At 34.4% G+C, this 21737-nt stretch overlaps 2 protein-coding genes across 3 annotated transcripts in view; one reads left to right on the top strand and one right to left on the bottom strand.

The window, feature by feature from the left end:
- Window positions 1–21737, bottom strand: part of LOC139145789 (uncharacterized) — a 65553-nt gene that overhangs the window by 22296 nt on the left and 21520 nt on the right. The window contains exon 8 of one of the 2 annotated variants that reach the window (XM_070717141.1): window positions 2135–2992. The exons of the other annotated variant lie outside the window; for it this stretch is intronic. Coding sequence (XP_070573242.1) covers window positions 2975–2992 — 18 coding nt within the window. The 3' untranslated portion in view covers window positions 2135–2974. Of the gene's footprint in view, window positions 1–2134; window positions 2993–21737 lie in introns of those variants that run through there. 2 annotated transcript variants of the gene reach the window in all.
- Window positions 6309–8207, top strand: LOC139145979 (uncharacterized). The gene has a single exon (XM_070717427.1). The coding sequence runs from the start codon at window positions 6309–6311 to the stop codon at window positions 8205–8207; it is 1899 nt and encodes a 632-aa protein (XP_070573528.1).

Below are 21737 nucleotides of genomic sequence, written 5' to 3' on the forward strand. Positions count from 1 at the left end.
TTTAGTAACAGACTTTTTTGACCAAAAATTGCAAAAATTGCCCCAAACAAACAAACCTGTTGATTTCATTGTAATTTGAATTATAACATTTTGATCCTCCCTATGAACCTGCATACCAAATATCAAAGCTGTCAACACCCGCCTTTGTTGAAATAAATTTTTGACCAAAAATGACAAAATATTGCCTTAAAAATACAAATTTGCATATTTCTGTACAATTTGAACAAATCTGAAAAAGGTCATCCCTAGGGACCTACATCCTGTAATACCTGTCTAACTGCAGTTTTGAAGAAGATTTTTAAAGATTTTTTGACCAAAATTGACAAAAATTGCCTTCAAAATACAAATATGCAAAATTCACAATAATTTGAAGAAATCTAAGTGAGGTCACCCCAAGTAACCTGTATATTAAATTTAAAAGCAACTGGACATGTCGTTTCAGAGGAGAAGATTTATTGACCAAAAACAGCAAAAAATGCCCAAAGAATACAAATATGCAAATTTCACCACTACCGGTATTTGAACAAACCTAACTGACATCACTCAGAGTGAACTGCATATCAAATTTCACAGCAATCCGACAAGCGGTTTCATAGAAGAAGGCATTTGTTGATGGACAGACAACGATAACGACGGACAATGACAGACAATCAGCCTATTTAACAAGCTCTGCATCGCTGACAGTGGAGATAAAAAGTTACAAAGCAGACACTAAACACATTACACAGACACTGCTGATTAACCGCACATGAGAGTGGTTTGAATGAAAATAGTGGTTAAAACTTCCAAAATGAGTTCAACTAATTCTGTAGAGATTAAACAAATACATATTGCTGACGGTATGAAATACAGTGGTTTCAATCAGGTTTGAACTCACAACGTACGGCACCCAGTCACCTAGTGGAGAAGTCACAGACAAAACTGCTCGACCAAATCCCCAAAAGTATGTTTGTAAAAATTTCTCCTAGCTCTTGGCACTCGATATCTACACCCAGATGGAAGTTTTTTTAAAAATGTATAAAGTGGATGTGGGACATCATTAAGAATTGAATGCATTTTTCTCTTCATGGAATTGTGGTATAAAACAGACAATGGACAAGGTATGATTAATTTTTGGATAAACATGAACACTACTGACTTTCATTTAATATGCATTTAATTTGATGAAAGAGTGATATAACAGGATGTACATAAGTGAAATCATTTTGAACATCAATGTTGGAATAAAGCTGAACCTAAAGTTACTGTAAAATAACATAGTACTCCTATTTGTTTGTTGGAATCGAAGTGAATTAAAGTCCATGAAACAGAAAGACATTACAAATATGAAAATGTCTGCTACAACGCTGTCTCCCTGTATCACATATTTTATTAACTGTGAATATTAAAAATTATTGATCACTGATCAAGTTATATATTTGATTGAGAACTAACATTCAGCTTTATGTCTTCAAAGTTTTGTGTCTTTGTACCAACTAAGAAGAATATTATTTTATTGTCTGAATTATAGCATTTGTTGTCACTGTATGTTCATCATGCATGTAGCTCATATACATGTTTTGACTTGATCATTTGTGCATATCAACAAAAGTTAGGTCACAAAAAGTTAAATGATTAATAAAGGGTCTAAAATGATAATATTTGTTATTCTTGTCTTTGTAACCAAAGGTTTTGACCAGTTTTTATATGATTTCATAATTTAAAAACTTTCACCTCTACAAGAATAACTAACATAGGTTCCGTCTCCATTTGACATTTCTTGTCATACAAGATTATCCTGTTTCACTATATAAATAGATTGTCAGTCTATGCAACTCCTAGTTTTATTGTTTGATAGGGTTATTTTATTATAAGTTCTTCACATCATTGACATGACCAGTCACAATCAGACAAAGATTCCTTTCCCCGAGTCCTGCTCCCTTTTTGAAACTATTATTTGGTTTGACCCAGGCACGTTTGCATGGTATTTTCAGACCTTTACACATGGTGCAAGGGGGAAAGAGGTACCACCTCACCTTTCTAAAGGGCTGAAGTAAATTGACAAATAAAAGAGACAATAGGCTGCGGCAAGTCCACACACACTGGCTGAAAGGGACAATTGGTTGGGACACTTACACAGGATCAATAGGTCTTTGAAATGCAAAATGCCTTTAATCTTTTGAAGAGATGTCAACATCAGTAAGTGATTACAACAAATACAGAACATTGTTTTGAATCTGAGGTAACCATAACAACTGCAAAACAGGTTGTCCAGTGAGATCAAAAATTTGTACAGGTATTTTTTTCCAGTTTGAAAAATGATTTTCTGAGGTTTCTGGACAGTCTGAGGTTGCTGCAAGTTTGTTTTAAATTTTTACAATGGATTGAAATTAGCAAGAAATAAATGTATTTTCTTATTGACCAGAGGTTGTGTCTGTATCTGCTTCAAAATTTCCTGCTGTGCAAGTTTCTGGTATGGATTTAGCAAAATAAAATACCATCATGTTTTTCTCATAGATTTTGTCAACTTATTGTAAACTTCATAACCTGTCTTTGTTTCCATCATATTTATTTTAACAATAAAAATACAACAGAGCATCCTAAACTCCTCCATTTTGCCTTACTTTTGTACATTTATTCAGAAAAGTTTCTATTAAAGGTATTTGCTGATTACAAATCATACTGATTGGATAAACATTAGGACTTGCTTTTGTTAGATAAAATGCCCTATACCTACAACATACATGGAAGAGAAATACATTTACCAGCGTTACTAATTCCAAAATTCAGTCATTAGCTATTTAACTGAGTTGGCTTGAAGGCATTTAGGGAAATATATGATGTTGGCAGAGTCATGGCTTGGTGTCCCATTGAGTAACGTGTCAACAGGTGGTGTCACTCCTCAAGAGGATTTCATTGATTTTCAGATTAGCCAACACCACATTGATTGATTGCATTCTTTATCTAGGGACTTCAAAACACCGGAACTATCCACTTAGTACTGACTGGCAGTCTGTAGATTAAAATACGAAAACACAGAACTCAATCACATGACCAAACCAATATGGCAGTTTGTTTGGATTAGAGTGACACCTGTCAATCGAATTATAAATGACAGCTAACTGTAGCTTAGAGGTGGAGCTATTCTTGCAGTATTTCATGTTTACATGGTAAATACTACTGGGTAGATATAATCATGTGAATGTAGAGAGAGTTCACAGCAACAACAGACCACGATACTATAGGGAGAACCACTTGAATTTGGGGAGGTTTGATTTGGGGAAGACTTGGGTAAATGAGGGTGGCAGCAAATCTTTTAAGGTGTGCTGGAGCAGCAATATTTCTTTTGTATAATATAACACAAAGCAATTGTTTTTTTCAGAATGAAGTGAGTGCAAGCATCAATGTTTTTATCTGTGCAACCTCTAAGATTCAATGGTATCAGATTCCACAAACCTATATTTTTCATATGTTTGAGGGCAGTAATAGGTGAGTGATTGAAATAAATTTCAATGTGAAAAATTGCATGGATTAACTTGCATTACCCTCCATGAAAAGTCATGCAAAACCTGGTAGATTAGGCAAAGTAAAGCCACAAAACATAAGTATAGGAGCATTTAATAAACTAAAAGCAAATTGAATCCACAATGTTGTACATTGTAAATTTGAGAAGTGCATATCCACCCTTTCTTCAAATGTCACAATGTGTAAAAGTTGCTATCCTAAATGTAAAATCTGTACAGGCCATAGATATTACGGGATAAAGTAGTAATACCTATAATAATGAATAATCTACACGTATATAAAGAGGTCAACTAAAACATAATTAATAATGTATGTTTATGTTACCTCATTTTTGCACCTTCATCTCGTGGAATGGTGGTAAATTGTTTTTCCACTTTCAGGTTTTACTGCATATTTATTTTTCTCTCCTTGGTTGGCTGACAATCTCTCTTTTTTTAAAACCTTCATCCTCCAGAAATCAAATAGAGCTTCCCTAACAATTCTAATGTCTTTAAGTTTCGTTTACAAAAATGATAAAACTGAATCAGCTGAGAATTCTACAGTGAGAGCAATTTCAAGTTAACTTTGTTGCTAGATTGCATACAAGCAGGCAACAATTCAAGGATGTCAATGTAGTCTTTCATCAAGTTGATTTGATGTCACAATGTTTCCATACAATTATTCTTGTTCCATGCATTAAGGCTTGGCTAGTATGGTACAGTGTGTTAACACTTCAAGCTGTTGGCGATGACTGCATCAACTGTTTTGATTGTCTGTTTTCCATGTATTGAAAGCTGCCATAATAGGGCAAGCTATTCTGATAAAAACAGGCCACAATACACAATGTAGTAATGGACACACACAGTTCATATTGATTAAACTTAATCCAACTGTGACATCATCATTGACATAATTTGTCACATAATTTGTGATGTCATCTGTGACATCACACTTTCAATTTTTTTGCCGATTTTCAACTTTTTAGATTTGGATGGTAAGGATCAGAACACATCATTTAAATTCACAAATATTACTTGTCAGTGTTCCTTGACTTTTAATCAACTGATGCACTTCTACGATGCACTGATATAGTTATATGAATACAATCATTAGTAATTCATTAATTTTCAGCTGTTATAGTTTCAGCTTCCATATAGGCAAACAAATTGCACTGCATGCAATGTCTACAGTAGTCTTTTTATCTTATTGCTTTCAGTATTGTTATTGAGGTCAATGGAATATCCAAGTTGTGGTTAATTGATCACTGATTGTCAACACAAGGCTGCCATTTTTATTGATTTCAGGGTGGGGTTTGAACAAAAGATTCTTATTTCTATGATTAAATCATTATATCTCCCTCTGAATCCTTGTTTTGACACAACAATTGCATTCAATATGATTTTACTAATCCTACTGAATAGTAATGTAATTACTGCTGGAAGTTTTATCATCAATATTGACGTCATTCCTTGTTTGAAAGGAAAACAAAACCACTTTATATTTGATATGGTGTCACATAAGATGGTAATTTAAATTATGTGATGTATAAATAACTGTATGCTGGCATTATAATTGTAAGTCAGCAAACTATGTCCAACATTTAGGAAACTATCTTTTGACTGGAAACAAGATGAGAAAGAAAGAAGGAAGATATTTCTGATCAAATCTAAAAACTCTTTTTGTTTGTAGATTTTTAGTGTTTAAAACTCTTTGTAGATTTTTAGTTTCTATTCAATCCACAATGCAAATTGTGGACTACATTGTTTTCATCAATCAGCAAATGTGAAGACAAGAGCCATCAAGGTTGGGGACAGTCTGGTAAACATTGAATGTTCTGTAATGAAGCTGGAGCCATGCACTCTTTTGATATGCATGCATCCTTCACTCTATCTACCTAAGAGACAAGTAATGGCGCAGTCTGTTGTCTTCTTGAATTGGAGAAGATAAAAGTTTCTCTCTTCAGTGAAACACACTATAATAATCCCTCTGAGAGTTATGTGTGTCTTGTTAGGTGATGTAATATTGTAGATTGTACAATTAAGATTACTTACAATGTTACGTCAAAAGAGAGTCAGAGAAAAGTGTTGAAAACATCTGCAGTAACTGGATGAAACAAGGAACTCAGTATGCCAAACAAATAATATAGGTTTACTGTGTCTGTCAATGCCATTTTAAAGCCCCAGTGCTGCTAACTTTTGATGGTTTTTTCATTATTTTTATTTTATAAATCAATTGCAACTTCTTATTCAACTCCCCAAAGAATGTTGAAAACCCACTATTTAGCTTGTCAACTTAGCGTCTATATGTGTAAAATGCATGGTTATTGTTTACATTTGAATTCTAGTCCGGACCAGAAGTCACTTTTCAACAATAACAATGCAGTTTACAACCATTAAGGGCTGAGTTGACAAGCTGGATACTGTGTATATCAACATTCTTTGAGGAGAAGAACAAGGAATTATGGTTCACGTTCAAAATAAAAATGGTGAAATTATCATCAAAAGTTAGCAGCACTTGGGCTTTAACCAAACTATTTAAAGTTTTGCACCCTTCAAGAAATCTAGCCTCCTTCACCTGTCAATAGCAACATTTTGCTCAGCAGTTTCAGGCTCATATACCGTAACAGCAGAGGCACAGAATTTAATTTCCATGAATATCAGGGAGATTTACAGTTGTGTAACCATTCATTAGTAGAGGATACATGAAGTAAAAGTGGTAAAAATCAGTGACCCTTATGATAATGTCAGCTTGATTTTGTACCAGGTGAAATTGTTGTGTAATTAGTATGATCATAGACGCTGGCATAATTTCATTTCTGCAATCTCATGGTAGAGGAGAAGTACAGACAAAAGTCCCACTGTCAAAACTATTGTACCACAGCCTTTATATACTCATCCAATAAAAACAATATTGCTAGTAGTGTACCACAGCCTTACTCATCCAATAAAAACAATGTTGCTAGTAGTGTACCACAGCCTTACTCATCCAATAAAAACAATGTTGCTAGTAGTGTACCACAGCCTTACTCATCCAATAAAAACAATGTTGCTAGTAGTGTACCACAGCCTTACTCATCCAAGAAAAACAATGTTGCTAGTAGTGTACCACAGCCTTACTCATCATATAAAAACAATGTTGCTAGTAGTGTACCACAGCCTTACTCATCCAATAAAAACAATGTTGCTAGTAGTGTACCACAGCCTTACTCATCCAATAAAAACAATGTTGCTAGTAGTGTACCACAGCCTTACTCATCCATGAAAAACAATGTTGCTAGCAGTGTACCACAGCCTTACTTATCCAATAAAAACAATGATGCTAGTAGTGTACCACAGCCTTACTCATCCAAGAAAAACAATGTTGCTAGTAGTGTACCACAGCCTTACTCATCCAATAAAAATAATGATGCTAGCAGTGTACCACAGCCTTACTCATCCAATAAAAACAATGTTGCTAGTAGTGTACCACAGCCTTACTCATCCAATAAAAACAATGTTGCTAGTAGTGTACCACAGCCTTACTCATCCAATAAAAACAATGTTGCTAGTAGTGTACCACAGCCTTACTCATCCAATAAAAACAATGTTGCTAGTAGTGTACCACAGCCTTACTCATCCAATAAAAACAATGTTGCTAGTAGTGTACCACAGCCTTACTCATCCAATAAAGACAATGTTGCCAGTAGTGTACCACAGCCTTACTCATCCAATAAAAACAATGTTGCTAGTAGTGTACCACAGCCTTACTCATCAAATAAAAACAATGTTGCTAGTAGTGTACCACAGCCTTACTCATCCAATAAAAACAATGTTGCCAGTAGTGTACCACAGCCTTACTTATCAAATAAAAACAATGTTGCCAGTAGTGTACCACAGCCTTACTCATCCAATAAAAACAATGTTGCTAGTAGTGTACCACAGCCTTACTTATCAAATAAAAACAATGTTGCCAGTAGTGTACCACAGCCTTACTCATCCAATAAAAACAATGTTCCTAGCAGTGTACCACAGCCTTACTTATCATATAAAAACAATGTTGCTAGTAGTGTACCACAGCCTTACTCATCCAATAAAAACAATGTTGCCAGTAGTGTACCACAGCCTTACTCATCAAATAAAAACAATGTTGCTAGTAGTGTACCACAGCCTTACTCATCCAATAAAAACAATGTTGCTAGTAGTGTACCACAGCCTTACTCATCCATGAAAAATAATGTTGCTAGTAGTGTACCACAGCCTTACTTATCCAATAAAAACAATGTTCCTAGCAGTGTACCACAGCCTTACTTATCATATAAAAACAATGTTGCTAGTAGTGTACCACAGCCTTACTCATCCAATAAAAACAATGTTGCTAGTAGTGTACCACAGCCTTACTCATCAAATAAAAACAATGTTGCTAGTAGTGTACCACAGCCTTACTCATCCAATAAAAACAATGTTACTAGTAGTGTACCACAGCCTTACTCATCCATGAAAAATAATGTTGCTAGTAGTGTACCACAGCCTTACTTATCCAATAAAAACAATGTTGCTAGTAGTGTACCACAGCCTTACTCATCAAATAAAAACAATGTTGCTAGTAGTGTACCACAGCCTTACTCATCCAATAAAAACAATGTTGCTAGTAGTGTACCACAGCCTTACTCATCCAATAAAAACAATGTTGCCAGTAGTGTACCACAGCCTTACTTATCAAATAAAAACAATGTTAAAACAAGCTAGTAGTGTACCACAGCCTTATACTAATCCAATAAAGACAACGTTGGTAGTAGTGTAAAGGTTGACAGGTGTTCAGTAAATAGGAGTCACGTATACAGCTGCATGTAGATGTGTATGGCCTACCGATAGTGAGAAGCTTGAAAAAGTTTAACATTTGGAAAAGAAAAAGAGTATACCTGAACAAAACAGTGTGAAAGTATGGATGTAAGGGCCAATCAGTAGACATGTCATTTTGCATAAAGTTGGTTTAAGTGAGTGGATTTTACCAAATAGACAACACTTTGAGATCATTTATGATTTTTAACTCTGACATAAACAAGTTACACAATTCATGTACACACTTGATTGATATCATGTAGATGTGGCGTCCCACAAGGACAATCAGAATCATGTAGATATATGACATCAAGTAATACAAACCCCAAAACATTGTTGACTGATTTGACTTGATCGATTTTATGATTTTATGGCACAGTGTTACTTCATGCAGCCACTGTCTTTTTGCGGAGGATCTGTGCTGCAGCAAATGTGTACAATTGTATACTTTTTTCTTTGCAAATTAGAATTGCTTTTAAATTAAAAAAATTGTGTTTGTTACAAAATTTCTTGATCTGTCTTTTGGGAATGACTGCTGTTGATGACTTTCTAAATAATATTCTAATATAGCCTAGCATCAACATATTAGAGGTACTATGTATGTTACAAGCATGCATCCTGTTCTTAAAGGGGCTGGTTCTTTATCAGTTTATCTCTAAACAAATTGATTAACTTCATGAAACTTTCATATGAAAACAAAGAACTATTATCAATGTCAACATCAATTGTTGCAAAGACCGTGAGTGTGGCTTTTACAATGCAGATAGATGCCATTTGTTTATAAAAAATTTGATTGCTGCCCCTCAACTTTTACTGTGATTACAATTTGATAGTAGAAAGTGTGCTCTTCATAAGACTAACTGATCCTATGATGATGACACTACCTTTGATCTAAAAACTGATATCAGGAGCATGTTTGTCAGAGTGTATAGAGGCCTTCTTCAGATGGTGAAAACCAATATGACAGCCAGTTCACACTGAGTCTCATATATTCAAGGCTGCATGTATATGTTTTTAGTGTGGTATATTATGCACTTTAAAAGGTAGAATGGTTATTCAAGATATCAGCTTTGATGTAATTTCTCTGTAAGTAGAAGCTAAAACATGCAAACACTAGAACCACGTTACATCAGAGGACATGGCCGACATACACTTGTGAAAATGGTAGAAACACAGCAATGTGTTGCATGGATCATGTTTACTAATCGTTTACATAATATGTGAATGGATTATTTTCTTTCACCAACTCTTAGAAACACAAAGATTTTATTTGCTCTTCAAACAACTCAACATGCCACGTAACCATTCCAGGCAAATACATTCAAATTCTATTTGGAATTGATATACTATGAAGTCTGGAACATGTAAGATGCTTAAATTGGAAAAAATCGACTTCTCCTGACAGAAGAGTGAGGAAAATCCCTGAATTAGATTGAAATAGAAATTGTCTACAATCATGTATGCTATGTCCATGAACATATGCTTGGGTCAGACGGACGACAAAGGCGTGACCTTCTACCATTCATAATACTGGATGCTGTAGTCGATGCATGTATTAATATGGGTTTCTCTCTGTTTTGCCGTGTCTGCATTTGTATGTGCTGTCTGCATGTGCTGCAGCCTGTATAGCTATACAGCAGGGACTTTGTATCAAATAGTTGAGTTGGACGATCTTGCAACAACATGATGAACATATGAAATGGATGTGCAGCGAATACTGACAACATGACATATGGTAGGAAAACCATGCCTACTAGAGAGACCTTACATCTGCAGGTTGTCAAGGGAGAAAGTAAATACAATTCCTGAAACCATTAAAACACCGATCAACAGAAGGTCGACACTGCATAGATTCAATTATTGGCAAATTCACAAATAGACCTGCAAATGGATAAAACTATTCATAAACCCATACACAGACCATTGTCAGTGGTATTCTTAATCTATGAAAATTTGTGTATGCCTGGTGATGAAAGCTGGTGCATAATTGGCCATCCATGTATATAGACACTAAGTTAATGTTAAAGTAGTGATTTGTATATTTTGTAAAACAGTAAACTAATCATTTTTTACTTGTATCAGGCTAAAACATTTTGGTCCAATTTGCTACAATTTTTTGTAGTATATTACATACATGTGGCTTTGACCTGGATAATGGAACTTGGGCAGACAATTTTTCATTTAAATAAAAATCAATCTCAAATATCAACACCCATGGCATCAGTGCCAGTTGTATCAAAGAAATGATGCACAGCGTGAAAATACTTTGGCACTCAGCATGTCCAGTTAAATTAATGATATTGATAATGCATATATTCAATGCACCATATTAAGCATATACGGTACATGCAGAGCAAAATATATTTGAAATTTAAATCTTTTGGTTTAATCTTCACTCAAAATCATTTGCATAAATAAGACAAAAATCCTTCCTGTACTTTGTCTCTATAATTTTTGAAAAGGTTAAAACATGTTTCAAAAACTTTAAAAAATTGTGTTCTGAGGATTGAATGTTATCTTACTGTTAGTATAGACACGTACTTGAGCAAAGTACCGCTGCATGTGTCATCTCAAATGGATAATATGAACACTGTGTCCAAAGTACAATTTACAATGCGATAAATGTAACTACTCTTTTGCACTGATTGTCAATATTTCATTGATGAAAAGGTCACAAATAGCTCATGGGAATTATTCATAAAGAAATGTGTATGTCATTATCAAATATTGTAAAACACACCATCTATGGTGAACACGAGTCATTTGGCGATTTCAGAGTACGGTAGCAAATGAAATGGTAGACGTGGTCAGTTCAATCTTGATCACACATCCGGAGCATGACATTAACCACGGACATCAACACTACACTGGGGTAGAGCCTTCAAATATGCCAACTCAGTCAGTGCCTACCTAAGTCAATATTGACTCTTTCTTTCAAGTGGTTGGTGGCTATTCATTAACTATGGGAGGAGATTTTGCATTGGTCAGAGGTCAATCGAGAGCAATGACAAAACCAAGAAAGCAAAGCATGCAGTGTGCATGCATGCTCTCTCAGTAGACTGCCCTCTATGACCAGTCAGGCAAGCATTAGTATCATGTTTATTGTAATGATAGTGACCTTCTTTACACTTTATTAAATGTTTACAAATGAAAATACTATTTATCTCTGGCATATTTCTCCCTGATGGCATACTGGTATAAAGTCAGGTGTTGAAAGGAACTCTCAAGACAAACGTTTAATTTGCTTTACTGATTCTCATTCATAGTTCGACAAGAAAAAAAAATTATTCCGAACACGTCACTTTCATTGATAACAGCAATGTAGTGACAAGTTTATACTTAGTACCATGAATGCTCCAAGTTATTATAGTTTTCAATGGTGTCCACTCAATGTTTTAGGAAATTGAAACCTAAATGGTTCATTTAGATCAACATCAAAACTAATATACTCAGTGTTTCCACACTTTTATAATAAAGTGAAAACTTCTTTTTAAAAAAATATCTTTTTATTATTTACAGTATTACATTCCCCAAGTTTTCCTGAAAACTAACAAAATGTAACGTGATTTCAAGAATACATTTGACAATATTTTCTGTTTATGATGCAGCAAATTACAGCTTATTTCCTGTATAATATGTCTGTACTGAATATATTGTGCATCATGTAAATAACTATTACATGCCTGTACTGAATATAGTAATCTGTATTGAATGTACTGTGTATCATAGCTATTGTGTCTGCACTGAATACACTGTGTATTATGGTGGCTATCAGGACTGAATATACTGTGTATACAGTATATATGTAGCTGTGGTGTCTGTACTGAATATACTGTGTATACAGTATACATGTAGCTGTGGTGTCTGTACTGAATATACTAGTGTATACAGTATAGCTGTGGTGTCTGTACTGAATATACTGTGTATCAAAGCTATGGTGTCTGCACTGAATACACTGTGTATACAGTATACATGTAGCTGTGGTGTCTGTACTGAATATACTGTTTATACAGTATAGCTGTGGTGTCTGTACTGAAAATACTGTGTATCAAAGCTATGGTGTCTGCACTGAATACACTGTGTATACAGTATACATGTAGCTGTGGTGTCTGTACTGAATATACTGTGTATCAAAGCTATGGTGTCTGTACTGAATACACTCATTACTATGGTGTCTGTACATGTAGTTTAATTTACCTATTCATGAGAATGGTCCAACTCTGTGCCACACTGTAATTTACATTACCACACTTTCATTACACATAACATTACTGAAAATTCAAGGATTTTCCAGCAGTTTTAGGCTGTATGTATTTTCAAAAAAGAAGAACATTTCTCCAGACTACTTGTGGGTTAATTGGGGAAATCTTTATCAAAACAACCCATTCATTGTACACTGATAAAATACCAATGAATGAAAATTGGCTTGTTATTTACATATTGGAAGATCAAGTTGAGAGTCTTGGCTGAAAGGTCTAATTCCTATTTTGTCAAGCTGATAATGACCAACATACGACAATGGTTTTATTGATAAGCCATACTAAAGAAATGAACGTTAACATTAATATATTGTACTGAACATGTCCTGGTTTGAAACTCTCCAAAAAACAAACTCAACCATGGCCAGTGAAGTCAGCTTTTCTTTAAACACTTCCATTAATATGATAATTTATAATACAATTGGAAAGGATTTTTGCAAGTCAATTAGCTAAATGATATACTTGCTTCTCTAAGTGAAGTATATGATGTGTTTGTATTTTTGACACCAATCATATTCCTGCCAAGAAAAATGAATGAGATAATTGATAAAGTGCATTACCAACAATGCGGTTTCCACATCTGCCATTTATTTTTGACATTCTCCAAGCACAAGAAATAAGAGAGACATTAAATTTTGTATAGCAATACATTTTTGTAGTTGATTTTGAAAGGATGGAAAATGTGGCACTACCAGTAAATGGCATTTGCAGTCTCTTTTACAACTGCTTGAAGAATTCATTGTATTTGTATAATGTCATATTAGATTCCAAATACTGTAGTAAAAAACTACCTATATATCATCCTTGTTATATTGAGTGTGTAGCATAATGGTTACAGGGTTGTTACTTTACTTAGCTCCTCTGTTTCCTGTTTCTGAAAACTTCATATCACCTACAGTGCTATGGTTAATGAAAGCAATAACTGGTTCAGTCTGAGAAAGTTGTGGATATACATTCTTACAGGGAAACACTCCACCATTCTTTTTTATTTTTCTATTTTTTTGGCAAAAGATGTTTTGGTATTTAAATGTACAGTGTTATTTTTTGAACACAGAAAGTGAACACCTTGCAGAAATAAACCAGCAGTCCTCTGTTGTTCATGTTAGGTGGATATGACACTCAAGGAACAAAATCTGTTTGGCTTGAATTATCCATTTTATATATATATATATATATATATATATATATATATATATATATATATTTTATATATATTTTATATTTAAGTGACTCAATGTAGAGGCCGAGTATATATATATATTTTATATTTTAGTGACTCAATGTAGAGGCCGAGGATCATCCATCAATCTTAACAATTTTTTTCTTATTTCAAATTTTGAACCACTGTAACATGGTCCTCCTTTAGCGAAAAGTGTCAGGTCACATTGTACTGGGATTTGCATGAAATATTAAACAAAATGCAAATACCAGCTACAACCCATGTCATTATTTTTGTTTTGTCTTAAGGTCCGGGATTATTAGCCATATCTTGACAACCATAAAGAAATTATGCAAATCATTCTCCACATGGTGTGATCTGTAAAGAACAGCAAACCACGGCCACACCACGGTCCCTCCATAGAAGGACCGTCGCCATGCTTAGAAAATTTGCTGAGACCATAGCAGAAGGGTAAACAGGAGCATACAAATGCATCAAAATAGGAAAACAATAAACAAGAGTATGAGGGTCAATATGAAACTTTCAGACCATGGTTTTTGCAATGTTTATTGTTATATTATGATTACACTATGACCAAGAATTTTCTGAAGTTTGATTTTATCCAAAGCTGAGGACCTCGTTCAGTATCAGGATGCTGCCAGCCACTAACCAGGACTCCGTCCACTCCTCAAACCAGAGTGTCCATTCTAGCAAATGTAGACAGCAACAAGATTCTACTTGTGTTCGATGTGAAGATAACCTGTAACGTTCAGTCAGGTACAATGGTCATTGGGCTTGTATGAGTTACGCGTGCAGCAAAAGCCTAGTAGAACCTTGAGGTCCCAAATACAGTGGTAACTTGGTAATTGGAAAAATAGGAACACTGACAGAAATTTGTTTTATGACTGACAAATAAAAGAAGTGACAGACTCCCCTCCACCCCCAAGTCCATGCCCTGATGGTAGCTTTCTACGATTTTTGAATTAAGAATTGCGTGGGTTAGAACTGAATAGAAAGCAGGGACAGATATCTCTGATCATTCATCAACGAGTGTGTTCTCTGACTTGTAAGTCTGGCTCAAATAACTGAAAGAGTTAGTATGAGTCAAGAGTTTGAAGAGAAAATTGGAAATCAGAATATCTTAGCCTTAGCCTTAGTACATATCATCCGATAGACTCTTTCAATCCAGTTTTGATTGGGTTTAATGGGAGTACATATTATTCGATAAACTCTTTCAAGCAAGTTTTGGTATTTGTCATCTTGATCTATAACAATAGTAACCAGGTAGTAGAGGGGGGGACTTGAAATTTTGCTCTACCTGTAGGGGGGGGACTTGAAAATTTTTGGGTCCCTTTTGAGTTTTACATTTTCCAATTCCAAGTTTTCGTAGGTAATTCAATGAAAAATGAATAACATTTTTTATGTTCTCAAAATGTTGTAATGTTAGTAATAATTTAACAAAATCTAGAACCATTTTGTCACATTTCATGACTTTTATCTCGAAAAAATCTAAACGTGTGATTTGTCGTAAAAAAACAAACTTGAGCCTCGTAACAGGGCAGAAGCTGCAACTGTTAATGATTTCTGCAATATTTCTATGCAATATAACAACTACAGTTTCTTGCTATCTCCCTACAGCATGCTCAAACACACAATATTTAGTTTGTCGACGAAGCCTGTATATATAAATATAAATATGTATTTGGTGATAATTTAATTGGAGTCCAGACTGACAGTCAGTTGTCAGTGATACAAATGCATGGTACACATACATAGGCTGTGATAGCAAGCTGAATACTGGACAATTCAACATGCTGTAGGGAGTAGAACAAGGACGCAGTTGTAAAACTGAACAAAAATATTGCCAAAATTATCAAAGTTAATACAGCTACTGCCTATGGGTAGTGTCACTGTCACTGCATACCTGAACAGTGACAGAGACAGCTCAAACTCTTATGTACATGGTAGTTGAAGAAGAGTTTTGGTCAAATGACACTCATGACAGTGAAACTCACTTGTACACAAGATCAGGCCAGAGAGCAACACATGGAAGAAAACATAGAAATGTTTGAATTCTGGCATATTAGAATAATCAAATATTAAAGAAAAAAGATGGGGTCAACATGCTTGATTTTCTAAATTTTCACACTCTTATTATAAAATGATACAGATGTAAAACTTTGAATAGTAAAGACTAAAAGAAAAAATATATGACCAAATGGAATTATTTACTTTTAACCAAATTTGCAATTATCACACCCAAAATTTCAGAGATTAAAACATTTATTTGATGGGCGGAATATTTTAACCTTCCGGTATTGTCAATTTTGAGTAGCATCTAATTCATATAGGTCTTGTAGTTTTGAAACAATTTTTTGGTAGGTCACTGTGCAATACGGCAATTAGCCAGAATTCACAATTTTCGTACTCTCTAATGATTGCATTTTGTGTGCTCTTCAACAGGAGCAATTGACCTGGCCAGAGTTGGATTAACTCAAGTTGGCTTTTAGACCAATAAATCTAAAAATTTCACTGATGCATTTAAAGAACTTGCCTTGGGAATATGACTATAAAAAGTGCTAATACAGGTAGTGTTGAACACCTGTGAGCAGAACGGCGCAATACATGTTTATTTTTTCTGCGCTCACATCCTTTACAAACATGTGGGCCTGTGATAGTTGGGGGGGGGGGGACTTGAACAATTTTGACCATATAGAGCGGGGCATTTGAAAATTTTTTAGGATACTTGGGGGGGGGGGGGATCTGAAAAAAAATAAGATTTCAATCGAGATTCCTCCAGCCCCCCCCCCCCCCAATCGTTATTTGTGAACGCAGCCAAAATACCACCAACTGCTTACACCAAGCAATGGCTGTTTTACTGTTAGTATAATTTCTTGCCATTTTCACATGATTTGCAGTTCCAAATGTGTTCTAAATTCATAAACCTGATGCAAAACATTTCAACTTAGCACTGATTAAATAAATTTCACAGAAAATTGTGCACGAGTTGGACTGTCAGCTATATTGTGTGATGATGCATTCAATGGCCATTCACACAAATTGTTGATTTTCTCAGTTCTATTTTTGGTAGTTTGTATCTAATATTCAAATATGAATAAGAATAAATTAGCGACATCTCCACAGATTTGCCTAAATTTTTGCCTGAGGAATATAAATATATCCTAAAGACTGTGTCTAAAATTTCTGATTAAGTGAAGATATCTTGACAAACTTGAACAAAGGCTGATACTTTATGCAAAAATCATGATGTTGACACTCTGATGGCTGATTGTACGAAAGCAAATGCAAATTTCAAAATTACAAGACACTAATCTTTACCCAGTATACCCAGCTGTAAATTGCCATAAACAGATCACCTTGGTGAATTAGCAACATGTTCTTATAACTGTTTTGAGTGAAAAAACTAAAAAACAATAACCTTTGGGGAAAACAATGTATGCACACACTTTATTGAAGAAAAATCAAAATTTTTTGACCTCTTCAATGACAGTACTAAGAAAATGTCATGTGTAGGACTTCATCTTTTGTGTGAAAATAAGGAATTGAAAATGTCGTGTGTGCGACCTTATCATTTGTGTGAAAATGTGGAATTGAAAATAAGTGCTAATGTACAGGAGTCGCGACCATGAGTCGCTGGATATTGTCCACTAAAGCACTTTGAAGTCCTGCAATGTTTTGGATATGACCTTTGGGGTTTAATACATTTATCAACTGGTTTCCTTGTAATAATCCCTGAACTATGATGCAACATCAAATATTCAGCTTGTAAACATAGTGTGGTTGCCTTCTATTATTGTCATATTTTTTGTCAACAAGCCAGCTAATACCGATAGGCCTCATTTCATGGCAGGTTTCTTTTAATGCTGATGCACCTTCAACAAATTTCCATTTCTGTTCAACTCATGACACTTTGATGTAGAAAGTGTTAATCTTCAATATCCTGCAAAAATGCAGAGCCTTATTGTAGCTCTAGGGAGAGTTATATAATAATAGCAGTGTATTTCATGGAATATTGAAAGACATCTCTGATAACATTGTAATGAACAAGACGGCTGATTGACATGCCTACAATGTCAATTTAATGCTACACACTTTTACCACTTCGATGCAATATACGCTGTAAGTTATTTCAGATAAAACATTTGTGATCTTCCACTATAATATGAAACCTGCATGGCTAACATGTACCGTATATATATGTGTAATGCAGTATTATGTATATCAAGTGTGTTTCTTCAAAGCAAAAACTGAAATGCTGTAGGGTAAAACGTAACCTGGTTTTCAACAGAGAGCACTGTTACAATTTTACCATTCAATCTCATTTTAACATTTTGTAATATCAATGGACATTGTCACATGTCACATGTCACACATGTCACTCACAATGGTGTTTTTCCATTCTGTAATACACAGAAATTTTCTCTGTACTTTGAAGTGAAAGCTCCTGATTATAAATGTCAATATTAGATTAAAATTTAGATTAAGATTAATTGGAAAGCACACGCAGCTTAAATGGATGAGTGGAGATTGTATAATTATATCATTAAATGTGAATAATTTGAATTCAAATATTGTGATTATAAAAATATCTCAGAGTAGTTTAGAAGGCGAGGAAATTGTTGAAGTTTAAGTCAAAGTGACAATGGGCCAGACTGTCCATTCTTGATTTATACGACAACTGTGCATATACCGTACTAGCATCATTTGAATAGCAATACATGATATCTAGCTGAATAACAATAAATGGTAAAGTGAGAATGCCTTTGACATGATTCAGTAAATTCATGATGGGATTCAAACTCACCAAATGCGGCACCAAGTCACCTAGTGAACACACTACATTCAAAACTGATCCGCAAAATCTCCAACCATAAAAAAGAGTGGTTCAAAAACCAAGCTACAGTTGTTACATTTTTTCCTACTGTGACCGTACCCCTCCACATAACATCCTGAACCAAAGTCAGTTTTCACAATTTCATACTAACAATGAGAAGAGAAAACATTGCAGTGATGTTGTTCATAAATAATGCATTAACATAACTCCATGAGTTCCTGGAGAAAAACGTTAAACAAAACACTCAGAAGATTTAATAGAAATTAAATCTGTGAGATTTTGAAATTAAATTGAGTACATCACCTCTGTACCAAATCTTGTGTAGCTACTGACCCAAATCTGTGGTGTGTGCAAGCTGTCGCCAGTGTAACCTATCTTAATCTGTTGTAATTAAACCCCTAGCATCCCTTTCTAAAAAAGTTACTGGAGCACAATGCTGTCTTCTTTTTGTAAATGGACCGGAAATTACTACATATAAATCATCCTTCTCCCATTTGTAAATTCAATCATTCAATTATCTTTTATCTCACTACTATCATTATGATTGTTGAGGAAAGCTGTGAACTGGAAACAAAGATTTATGTGAATAAAATGTTTGTTCAGTTTTAACCACAATAATCCTCTTGGAAGTCATGATTCAATGTCCACACATACTAAACCAAATTTCAATTTCAGTTCTGATAATGATTGAAAATTGCTTAGTCATAGCTTTCTGGTATTACTTGAACTGAAGATTAAGTAGGATAATTGGTTGACCTTTGACCTGCAGCAGCTGAGAGTAAGTTATTGAGATGGTTCCACTATAAGCATTGCTTTCTTTGAGATGTTGAAATGATTATGTCATTGCTGAATGTAAAACAAAAACACAGGGAACGGTCAGTTTCTTTGGCCTGGGGAGGTGGGATGGATTCATGGGGGAGGGGGAGGTATTTCACCCTGTTTTTGACTTTAGTGATGGAAGGGGGTCATCATGTTTTTGGAGTGTGTAATAGGGGGGTCAGTGTGTTTTTGAATTAAGACACAGGCCCATACTTGCAAAAAATGCATCATACCAGCCACAAATCATCATTCATATGCAGTTTTCGTCATACCCTTTGGATGTGTAACTTTAATAGATTAGAGATATAAGCGAGATATATCTGCATGTTTGCAAATTGAAAGTCTGTTTTGCAAAGCATCATCTCAGACACAAATTGCATCATTCAGTTACTGTTGTGGGTGTGCCCTTTGGGTACATAACTTTGATATATTAGATATATAAGATAACTTTGATATATTAGATATATAAGATATGATATCTGGATGTTTGCAAATTGAAAGTCTATTTTGCAAAGCGTACTAATCATTATGAAATCTGCAATTCATATACAAAGCATAATAAAAACCTGATTCCTTACTGGTTTCTCTATGAGAATTCAGTATAGAAAGCAAAATGCACCAATATTTCACAATATATTGATAGAGTGACATATCTTCGAAAGAGAAAAATTACAAGATATTTTTCATTCTCATTCATGCAACTATCTTCCTTCTTGTTACAGGTTTCCAAATAAAAGGTGATTTTTCATGAGTAAAATAATAGTTTAAAAAAGGCAGGTTTTTGTCATCATTAGCTGTACTACCAGTATTATGGTTTCTACAATAAAAGTAAAGGTCCCATCAGACACTGCACATCGGATTGGGCTACAACTTATAAAACTTAGCTCTCCAGGGCTTCTCAGGAGGCATAATTGGAATCAAGCAAAAAAAAAACATTTTTCTTTGCTCTTGTCCATGCTTTTGGTAAAGGTGTGATTGTCCTTTGTTAATAATACTGGTAGTGATATACCTGTAGTTAAAAAGGCCGCATGGGAAACCAAAATTGAGAATCAATACCTTGGAAGCTAGTTCAATGAAAAACTATTAACAGATGGTTTCAGAGAACTGAAATAATGCATTGTCACTGAAAATGAAATATTCATACCTACATTAGCACGAAAACACAGAGAGAGTCAAACTTCATTTTCCATAAGGGAGAGTATTATAATTTATGACATTAAACCTTCTTCATTATTTTTTTGTTCTGTAATATCAACCATATGTCAATGTCATGTACTCTCTCAACCTTTTCACTGCCATTTTCCACTGTAGAAGTCCACCATGATGGTGAAAGGATTAAAGGTACATTGCATTGCCGTGTGTTTGAGCTTGTTGAAATAACATGCATATGCATACTATTAGGCAAAAAGGGAATTTTTAGTCTAGACCAAAATTCATGTATTGGCAACTTATTTGCCTTGAATGATACTGATTATTGGACCTACCTGTATATGTCTATTTTTATACATATGTATGCCATGTTGACAAAATATAGTCTGGGCATTTCAGTCGTTACAGAATAAAAATCATGAAAAATTGTCAACGGATACAGCTAACTGTCCCTTCAGTATGTTAAGCTTTGCCCACTAATTTCATCCATGGGTTCATAAACACTTAGGATGATGGCTGGCAACAGTCAAATTACCAATTGAAGTTTTTGATTTACTGCTGTTCTCTCTTAAACATTAGTGATTTACTAGTACATCAATTTATGTACAACAGTTCAGGACATCTGGTTGTGTATAGAAAGTGTGAAATACATTCACAGCACATTCGAAATACTGTATTCACACTTTAAAATTGAAAATTTGAAATTCCTATACTACAACTGACATGTCAACAATTTAACCAAAACAGAACGATAGAATGTTTAAAAAAAATTCAAAAATATTTACAGACAAAACTTGTATATGGACAATGGCAAATGTGACACATATGTCATATGCTAACATCTATATTCTCTCTTAAATTTGTCAATACCGCTTTTCATAAATTGCACAGTGAAAAAAAAATATCTGTAGTGATGGCAAACTTTAAGTTAAAGACAAATAATTTTGAAAAACTGTGAAAAACAGTAAAAAATGGTAAAACATATTTTCCTGGTATCTCACAAAAATGATATTGTGCCCTTCATGTGATATTGGATATCAACATGGCAGAGATATTATTCAGATGTTAAATTATCAACTTGAATAAGCAAATGAGTTGTCATATAGAATTCTGTAAAGGTCCATAAAGAAGCTTTTGTTGGCCATGGACTGGACAAACATTACAGCAGTTAATGAAATAAGTATAATTCCAGATTT

This window comes from Ptychodera flava, chromosome 12 (assembly GCF_041260155.1).
Source record: "Ptychodera flava strain L36383 chromosome 12, AS_Pfla_20210202, whole genome shotgun sequence".
NCBI lineage: Eukaryota > Metazoa > Hemichordata > Enteropneusta > Ptychoderidae > Ptychodera > Ptychodera flava.

Excerpts from the sequence above, each read along its gene's own strand:
- LOC139145979 (XM_070717427.1), top strand. The coding sequence starts at position 6,309 with ATGGTAGAGGAGAAGTACAGACAAAAGTCCCACTGTCAAAACTATTGT.